This window comes from Sprattus sprattus, assembly GCF_963457725.1.
Source record: "Sprattus sprattus genome assembly, chromosome: 18".
In the NCBI taxonomy this organism is placed as follows: Eukaryota; Metazoa; Chordata; class Actinopteri; order Clupeiformes; family Clupeidae; genus Sprattus; species Sprattus sprattus.
Window position 1 is genome coordinate 25,779,286 of NC_137916.1, and position 10,000 is coordinate 25,789,285.

At 45.4% G+C, this 10,000-nt stretch overlaps 1 protein-coding gene across 1 annotated transcript in view; it reads left to right on the forward strand.

The window, feature by feature from the left end:
• The window catches only part of rbfox1 (RNA binding fox-1 homolog 1), a 43,784-nt gene that overhangs the window by 16,271 nt on the left and 17,513 nt on the right, over positions 1-10,000 (forward strand). Inside the window, exons 6-7 of the mRNA XM_080856269.1 lie at positions 2,267-2,327; positions 3,976-4,029. Of these exons, the coding sequence (XP_080712395.1) occupies positions 2,267-2,327; positions 3,976-4,029 (115 nt within the window). The remainder of the gene's footprint in view (positions 1-2,266; positions 2,328-3,975; positions 4,030-10,000) is intronic.

A 10,000-nucleotide genomic window follows, 5' to 3' on the forward strand; every position in this document is an offset into this window, starting at 1 on the left:
AGTTTGTTTGTTTGTGTGTGTGTATGTTTGTTGGTTTGTTTGTTTGTATGTGTGTTTATTGTTTGCATTCTGTCTCTCTCTCTCTCTCTCTTTCGGTTTCGTTCACGTCAGTGTCTGCTATACTCTCATTTCACTCATCTCCAGGTGCATCACTGATTTCTGTTCTTGTGCAACCCCCCCCCTTCCCTTCCCTTCCCCTCCCTCCCTCCTCCTCCTCTCTCTCCCTCGCTCCATATTTCAGTTTGATTTCATCGTATACACTCATAGACATGTGCCAAGTTTGACTGCTGTGACTGATATGTACTCAAATATGATTCCATCCAGGATTTGGTTAGAATTCAGTTTTGTTTATTTATGAAGCTAATATGGAATTGTGTTCTATTATCTTATTGTTGTTTTTTTTTTAGTTGTTTTGTTTTTTAAATTGAGTTGGCATTCACTTCTGTTATCTTGTGTTTTTGAAGTGCATACTTTGGCTTAGTAAACTAAATGGGTGCAGGAGCGTTTGGCAGGCAAAAACAGCACACTCACTGGGATTGTGTGAAGATGGCTGGTGACCTTATTGCAGGGTTGATGAGGGATATGCGGTGGCTTGAAACTAAGCACACTAAATCCAGCAAAAGCGTTAATTGGTACGGCAGGGATGCATCGAGGATGCTGTGATCACAGACAGAGCTGCTCGGCTCCTCCAAAAAAAATGTTAAGCTTGACCTGCTCTGGGGTATTCCAGACTGCAATCTGACTCACTCTCCTACCACTGAGAGAAAAAAATGAGAGAAAGAGAGAGAGAGAGAGAGAGAGAGAGAGAGAAATGAGTCGGAGAATGAGGGGGAAAAAAAAGTCGTTATCTGTGTTGCATAAAATGGATATAAAAAAAAAAGAAACATAAAAGACTGAGCGTATGTGCTCCTGCTGGTCCAGAAACAAAGATGTCCGTTTGAAGGACTGTCACCACTGACTCCCACTCAACACTGTCTGTTGCTCAGAAAGACTTTTGTAGTGTGATTCCCGGCCCAGGCCGCAGGGGGACTCCGAAACAGGTCCGGCCCCGATCCGGCTCCCGAACCTAGTGTGAGGTCTGTGCCGGACGAGGGCCCGATCCGTTTCGGATTCGCCCGCCGTTCTGGGGTTTCACGTGGTGCAGCCTCTTAGTAAGCTTTTGCATATTTTGCCTTCTCGTTTCCTCCCCCCTCCTCCCCCCCTCCCTTTTCCAATGATAGCATGTAGGGCCCTCACCAAACTCTCAGTAACCATGGTAACAATACATACACTTGCGGGGTGGCTGGTGTGGAATGGTAAGTGGAGCAATCCATCTGCCATGTCACGTAATTTTACGCGCTGATACCACGTGGTTTTCTTTTTCTTTTCTCTACTATTTTTTTTTGACTTGTTCAGTTTTGTTTTCGTTTTTTCCTTGATGCTACTTCTCTTGGTGCGCGTTGTACTTTTGAAAGTGTCCGTTTAGCTGCGTGAGAGACACACTGACTTGGGACTGGATTGACTCGTTGCACAGACTTGTTAACTTCGTTACTGTGTTCGAAAATAATGCACCCTCTTTTTATTGCTTTTGTTAGCTGTCGTTTCAAAAAAGCTGGAATGATTTCATTTGGTTCCTCTTGTTTTGGTTTGTTTGTTTTTTCCTGGGTTGTCGTTCCTTTGGTTTCTGGTTGATGCGATGATACGAAAGGCTCCTGTTTCGAGTGTCTGAATGCTAAATGTTGCTTTTTTTCAAATGGTACTTCCGAAGATCTTTTTACTGTATGTTTGCACAATGCCAATGTTGTCTGCCCTTCTTTTTCTCCTTTGACATTTTCGCCTTTTCCGTTAAACCGAGTCGTCCCCCCTCCCCCCCTCCTCCTCCACTGCATGCTCTTTCATATATGGGAAGCGTTTCGTTTGTTGAGTGCATTTTGTGTGTTTTTTCGTTACTCCACTCTCTTTCTTTTCAAACTGATCATCAGATGACAAAGCATGCTGAAAAACAATCTCTCTCAAATGAAATTGCAAATATCTTGATTTGCTTTGTTTGTCCTTTTAGTATTTATGGATGAGATTTCTTGTGAAATGGATTTGTTTGTTATGGCAGTCGTAATTTTTCTTTAAAATACTTTTACATATATAGCAATGATATGAATGCATGTGTTTATTTTGTAACATTTACTTTATATATATGTAATATCTATCTATATATATAACTATATTTATAAATTAATAATATCTATCTGTGTCAGTGAGACTGTACTGATATGCTCTTCTTTGTGCTTAGGTTAACAATGCAACGGCCCGAGTCATGACCAATAAGAAGCCAGTTAACCCCTATGCAAACGGTGAGTCACAGACACTACATGCGCAGAATATGAAACTGTTCAAACTTTAACTGAAAGTTATCTCGCAGACCTCCTTTTAAAAACATCCTCTTACATAAAAAAGAGAAATAAAAACTGAAAACATCCCCAGTGTGGCCTTCAGAATGGAAAGCATTCTAAGCAGTCACATTCCTATTCCTCTTTCACACTTAACTCAGTAAAAACTAAGAAAAGATTTTGGAAAGTTCAGCTGTTTTAAGGCAAGCCTTATTCTGCTGTGAACAATTTTCAGCAAAAATCTGGCCTCAGCGGGGACCGTGTTTGAGTGACAGGCATATTTTATTTCGGGAAGGGCACTTTCACCAGAGTGAAGATGCGCTGCTGTGCCAGATGACCGGGGAGGGGACATCCTCGCCCCTTCCCTGTGCCCCCTTCGGCTTGACCTTTGACCTCTGTCCAGTCAGCTGTCTCCTCGAATCCGAGACGTGTCTGCCGTCGCCCCCGGCGCCCGCTGCCTTCCCAGAGTGCCACAGTGGGCGCGGTGGCAGCGTCTGCCGTGTGTGATTAACCTGCCAAGTCGGACGCTGGCCCTCGTCCCGCTCCCCCGCTCGCCTCTCTCCGCACGACGCCCGCAAAGTTTTTAATTGTTGTGAGCGAAGTGCGAAGCGCTTGCCTTCCGTCTCTCCTCTCTTCCGCTGCCCTCTCTTCTGTCTCTCCTCTCTTCCGCTGCCCTCTCTTCCGTCTCTCCTCTCTTCCTTCTCTCCTCTCTTCCTTCTCTCCTCTCTTCAGTCTCTCCTCTCTTCCGCTGCCCTCTCTTCCGTCTCTCCTCTCTTCCTTCTCTCCTCTCTTCCGTCTCTCCTCTCTTTCGCTGCCCTCTCTTCCACTGCCCTCTCTTCCTTCTCTCCTCTCTTCCGCTGCCCTCTCTTCCGTCTCTCCTCTCTTCCTTCTCTCCTCTCTTCCATCTCTCCTCTCTTCCACTGCCCTCTCTTTGCGGCGCGTCACCCTTCCTCTGTCTCTCTCTTCACTTCTCTCCACCCCCCCACCCCTCCCGCCCCCCGCCCCGGCCGAAGCGTTATGCAGTTTGCTATTGAGATGCTAATTGAGACGAGACCTTTGGCTGCCAATATGTGTCTCAGAGGCTTTTATCCCCATCATCTCACGTCTCTTTCCCGACACTCTCTCCTTGCTGTCTGCGGTCTTGCTCTTTCCATCTCTTTTCGTTCTGTTTGAGCTCTCTGTCTCGCCGTCCCTTGCTCTCAGTCTCTCCTGCTCTTTCTCCTTTCTCTCTCTCTCCCTCTCTCCCGCTCTGTGTCTTCTCCGCTCCCTCTCTCTCTCCGACGAGGCTTAAACTGACAGGCCATTTGTAGAAGTTAGAGTTTGAGAGAGATCTGTCAGGCTCTTCTCCTCCTCATCCCGGCGTGCCGTGACAGGCGCTTTGCACTGGTCTGCCCTCAGCTGGCATCATTAAGACACCGCCGCGGCAGCTCGCAGACCGGGCCCTTAGTTAGCCATGATCTCAACATGGCTAACCCCCCGACAAGACCGGATGGAAATCCCAAGGAATACGAAAAAGGGGCTCAGAGAGACAAGATCTAACACTCCTATGCTTTATCTGTCTCTCTTTTTTTCCCATGTGTGTGTGTGTGTGTGTGTGTGTGTGTGTGTCCAGGCTGGAAGTTGAATCCAGTTGTGGGTGCGGTCTACAGTCCAGAATTCTATGCAGGTGAGTGTAAGGCGCATGAATTATCTGTTTTTCATGTTTTATCAGTGAAATGTTGACCATTCACACATATACTGTAACTCATGTGATTAATGGCCTTTGTATTGACGTTTGATAAACTGTTCAGATCACATTTCTATAACTGTTGCCCAGTCACAATGCACTGCTGTCTAGGTTATGCATACAGAAACAGATCTTGAGATTAAGAGACTATGAGATTACTTATATTTAGTACATCTTAAAATATATATTCAAAATGCCACTGAAGATCATACATTTCTAGTTATGTTCAGCAAGGGAGAATACAATCTTAATAGTCCAGCACCTGACAAATAGTATGCTCCTTAAACCTTAAACAAGCAATGCCAGAATCTAAAAATAAATGACTTATGCAAAAAAAAAAAAAACACGAGGCCACTTTCTGGAATGAAAATGTGAAAATAAAAGAGCGCGAGATAAAGCGATGCCTAATTAAAGGGCTATTTTAAAGGAGGTTATCATTGAACAGTACAGCGTTGCAAGGCTGTGGAAGTGCATTATAAAGTGACCTCAATCCTTTGGTGTCCTCTTGAGGAGCCGCTGGCTGTGGCTCCACCGACTGGCGCTCGCTCCGGCAGCCAGAGCCTGATTATTCCAACCACCCAGAGGCCTCTCCACGCTCACAATGTGCAGAGCCGGGCGTGGGTGATTGGCAAGAGGGCACGCTGTCCCATTGCACTGGCACAACCTTAAAAAAAAACACCAAACACGCCCTCTGTGATCCCACTTGCCTCTGCGCCTTTAGGGGGGGGGGGGGGGGGGGGGGGGATTCGTTTTATTTCATGGGCCTTGAAACAGAGAGGATTGTGGGAACGAAGGGATGGAAATACAGAGAAAAAGAGGGTGGGTGGAGAGGGATGGAGGGACGAGAAAGGAACGTGTCCTTTTTTTGCGTCTCATTGTCAACCCTTGGCCATCTCCTGGCCTGACCCTCCTTCAGCTATCATTACCCACCTTCGCCCATTACGCTGAAAAATATTGAGATTTTATGATAATAGGGACTGTACGGGTTGGGGGAGGTAAAAGGCTGAAATCGAGCCCTAATTGTCTGTCTTCACAAGGGCATCAAAGGGATGAAATATATTTTGTGAATTAAAATCGATATTTTCAATTTCTCCAGACAGGCGTTTTCCTAATTCAGTGCACATTCTGTTAATTACAAAATGGCTCATTATTGATTTGCTTTGTGTCTCACCTTTCAAGTTTCCAAACTGCCCACAACCCATTAGTGGGCTTACGTTTGGGTTTTTTGAAACCCCCCCCCTTTATTTTTAATTACTGTGTCATTAACGGCCTCTGATTGTGCTGATTCAGGTAAATGGCTCTGACGATTGTGTTTAGGTAACATCTATAAATAGCTATTGACGAGGTCCCCCCCCCCCCCACACACCTCAATCCGACTGGGAGACGGGGGTTTAAACGGCTGTGTCTGCGCTTAAGCAATCGTCGACGACTGCAGTTTGGCTGTCGCACTTCAAACGCGATAGTAAATCACGGGGATGAATCTGAGATAAGTGCGCATATCAGGAGGTGGAAATGGAGTGTGGCTGTGGTGTTTGTGTCGATTCGCCCGCGCCTTTGATTCACGAGATCGGGGTAGGGGTGGGTGTCTGATGTACATGCAGCGAAGTGGGGGTGGGGGTGGTGGTGCTGGTGGTGGAGGGGGCAGTTTGAGGGGGGAGGGGGGGATGGGGGAGGGCAGCGAGAGGCGCGAGACGAGGCGGCTGGAGCGACCACTTGAACTTTGTCTCACCTGAGGCGGGGCAGTTGATTTAAGATGTGTTTGATGTTCATTAACGGGGTCCTGCACAGGCGGAAATGAAAGCTATCAGGAGAGCAGTACGGGTGCAGGCAGCCGACTGCTACCTGATCTCTGATTAAGTGTTGTGTCTCAGGGAGATTAGGAGATGGGCTGGAAATTAGACTTGGACCAATTTGCACCAAATGGATTATAGAAATGGAGTTGGACTACTCCCGCAACGGGAAATCTAAGGGCTTCTCATCGCAGTCTTGCATCTAGGCTTGGCTACAGCATTTCATTTTTTGAAAATGTATTATGCAATCAAAAACGTACTGACATAAGTCTATGTAGCAAACATAAAGTGCTGTATGTCAGGAGGTACAGCCTCACTGTTCGCCGTGCAAATTGCCATAAAATGATTGAAAAAGGAGTAATAGGATTCTGCACCCTCTTCGTAATGTCACATCGACAAAACTCATTACAGTGGGAATTTGCATACGCAGCAAGCTATAAAATCACATAACTCTTGTTGAGCAACCTTGCATCCCTCTTTTGTAATTTGTCCAGTTTTGGGGTGTGTTTATGTGGAGCCATTAAAAGCAGCCGAAACATACGCGGCGGTCATGCTACATATATCCGGCACTTTTTTTTTTTATGAGAAAAATGTAATTCGTCCATTGTTATTCTTTCATTTGTGTTGTTTGAAAAGTGCCGAGGTTTGTTGAGGAGCGGAAACACCAACGCTTCCCAAGCTGTTTCATTCACTCGAACAGCACACTCATTTCAAGCACTCTACAAAAAACAAAGCGGAGGACATTTATTTATGTTTCAGTTAAGTGGTACTGGGGGGGGGGGGGGATCAGAACGCTGGTTTTGTGTGCGAGAGAAAGAGAGAGAGAGAGAGAGATAGACAGAGAGAGAGAGAGAGGGAGATAGACAGAGAGAGAGAGAGTGTGAAAAAGAGCGAGAGAGGAGGAAAGAGGCATATATTGAAAAGACGAAGAAAAAAAAAAACCTGAAACATTCTCGGACCATTCCCCCCCTATTGTGATGTGAGCGGAGGAGATTGCATGGAGGAGAGGAACAATGAGAAATGACCTGGACATGTGTAAAGAGATGATTAAACATGTACATTAATTAAGGGTTTCTTTTTTAATGCATTTGAACACCCTGTGCACAGTGTGATAAAGCACACTGGGATTACAAAGCAACTAATGATGGAACGCTGAAGGGGAAGAAGTTTCTGTTCACTATTAACCAACTGCCGCGCTTTAAAAGGACAAAAAAAAAGAACAGAAGAAAGGAAAAGAGAGAGCATACAAAATGGCTAAATTGGCTAAAAAAAAATTATCTCACGCAAAATGGTGTGAAGTGTACGTAAATAAGAGGGGCAAGACAGAGAGACTTCTTTGCTTTTCTCTTGGCTAATGAGTAAAAAAAAAGAAAGAAGGAGATATTTGGCCAATTACTTGAAACCGGCGCCCTGATTAATTTTTATACCGTCTTCAATTTGCCTTTTCTTTGTCTGGGGCTTTGGACAGTGGGAAATTCAAACACTTCCATTTTTGGGGCCCGGTTTCCGCACCACACCAAAACTAATTTATTTTAATTGGAGGTTCTTAATTTCACCCTGGATCAAACACTGAGCTTGCGCTTCCTTCAAGTAACCCAGAAAGGCATTTTATTGCGCATAAAGTGGGATGCAGTTTTATGAACTGGGGATAACAGAGAGGCCGTTGCCAATGTAAAGCCCCCCAACAATGTTTATGAAGCATGGGGCTATCAACCCCCACCCCACCCCCCATCCCCCTGCGCACCCACCCCCGCAAACCTTCCAGCTCCACACCAACGAGAGAAATGATTAGACCACAAAGCAGTTGTACACTTTTATGGCTTTGATGTGGAGGCCGCCTCCTGTTGGTTGGAGCATCTGCCTCAGTGTAATCGCTCTCTCGCAGCAATAAAAACCGACTCGCTCGCTCGCTCACATCCCTGCTGCACGCGCCCGATTTTTCATTCAGCGCATGGCTGCCGCAGAGTGCTGCAGCACCATGACCCCCCCCTCCTCTCTCACACACACACACACACACACACACACACACACACACACACACACACAGATACAAACAGAGTGCTGCAGCACCATGACCCCCCCACACCCCCTTCTCTACTCTCTCACATACATACTCGCACACACACACACACACACACACACACACACACACACACACACACACACACACAAACACACACATACACACACACACACACACACACAGATACAAACAGAGTGCTGCAGCACCATGAACCCCCCCCCCCTCCCTTCGCTACTCTCTCACATACATACTCACGCACACACACACACACATACACACATACACACACACACACACACACACACACACACACACACACACACACACAGACACCCCTTCCTCCCCCATACTTTGCTTCCACCATTTTAAATGAAAGAGCATAATCTAAGTTGTTTATACGGTAAATATTCATGCTAAATATATCGCACATATTTATTTTTTCCGCACGGGCAATTCTACACATCAAAGGGCATGTTCGCCGCCAAAAAATACGCAAAAGTGAGCAGATCGTATTTCAAACCTGGCTGTCGGATCACTTTTCAGTTACAGAGGGAGACAGAGAAAAAAAGAAAGAGAGGGAAATAGAATCAACTGCTGATGATTTCTCACCTCTGTTTCAGTAGCGTGTACGAGATCACAACACTGCCGTTCTCCATTGTGTTTCGGAGAGTCATCTCCGTGTTAGCACAGCAGCCACCAGCGGCTCAATGCATAAATGTGTTTAAAGGGATGATTAATCCAGTTTCCCCCCCCCATTCATGTGTAAACAGAAAGGCGTTGAGCAGACTAGCTCCTTATTTAAAGATTAGGAGAGAGAACGACGGAATGGGAAGGATTACATTTCAGTGACATAGCAAGCTTCTCGAAAGACCGCAGGGCACTGGCCTTCAGACTAAGCAAGAGCCTCGACTCCACCGGCTTGCTAATGTGCTAATGTGCCTTCCGCAAAGCAGGCCGCCTTTCCTTTTTCAATTTGAATTTAATAGAATCAGGTAGTCGGGTTTATTTCCCTCTGGATGTTAGCAACTACATCCCAGGTAAAACAGTAATTAATTTCCTTGTCAAAACCGAAGGCAAAATAGATGTTTTAAAAAAAAAAAAAAAAAAGCAGTTTAAACCTTCTCAGCCCCAGGGTACGCCTGCACTCCCCAACAGCCAGAGATATCAAGGTGACAAAAGGATGAAATGGAACAATTATTGTGGCTCACCTTTACCAGGACCCTTCTCTCTCGCCGCGGCCGCCCCAACTCTCAATTTTTCATTAGCCAAATGAATGATTCAATGTTTCCATTACCTTTTTATTAGATCTCATTTTTAAAAGCTGTATAATTAAAGAAGGGAACCAGCCCCCCTATTCTTTTCCTCACCTGAACTCCACACCACACTCAAATTAAGCCTCTTACAAGTCATTTCCAGCACCCATTGGCCTGTTAAGATTAATGATATGTTAGCAACAATGTGCAAGCTTTTTTGTTAATTCAAAGCTCCCCGGCTTGGGGCCCCCTGCTTGTGAGTACCTATCGATGAGGGCAGCTCATTATAAAAAGCATGCATAGTTATTCTGGATCAGCAGTGTATGTGCCATTATTCACAAAGCTAATATGGAATATTCAGTTATATTCACAGACATAAATCATATTGGAAGAACATTACTGTAGCGATGTGGACAGAGTTGGTCTCGGGGGTCTTTGTTCAATGTGTTTTATTTCACAGAGTTGGTCCAAATTTAAAAGGGGCAGATTAATGTACTATCCCAAGGGTAACCCACCACACGTTCATCCTTTGAATAGTGTTTGATGACAGTTTTATTTAATTTTTATTTTATTTTTCCAAAGGAAATTTTGCAGGTTGGGGCACAATCAGTGTTTCCCTGGCGGTAAATAGGCAGTCTCAAAGAAACAAGGGGAATTTAGACAAAAGGGCCGATGCAAAGTTTGTCTAAATTCTTGGGCAAGGAAGGCTTGTGTGTGGTCTCAGACTGTCTGAGGGCTAACACACAGCAACAAACATCCCTAACACCAGCGTGTTTGTGTGTGTGTGTGTGTGTGTGTGTGTGTGTGTGTGTGTGTGTGTGTGTGTGTGTGTGTGTCCGTCCGTC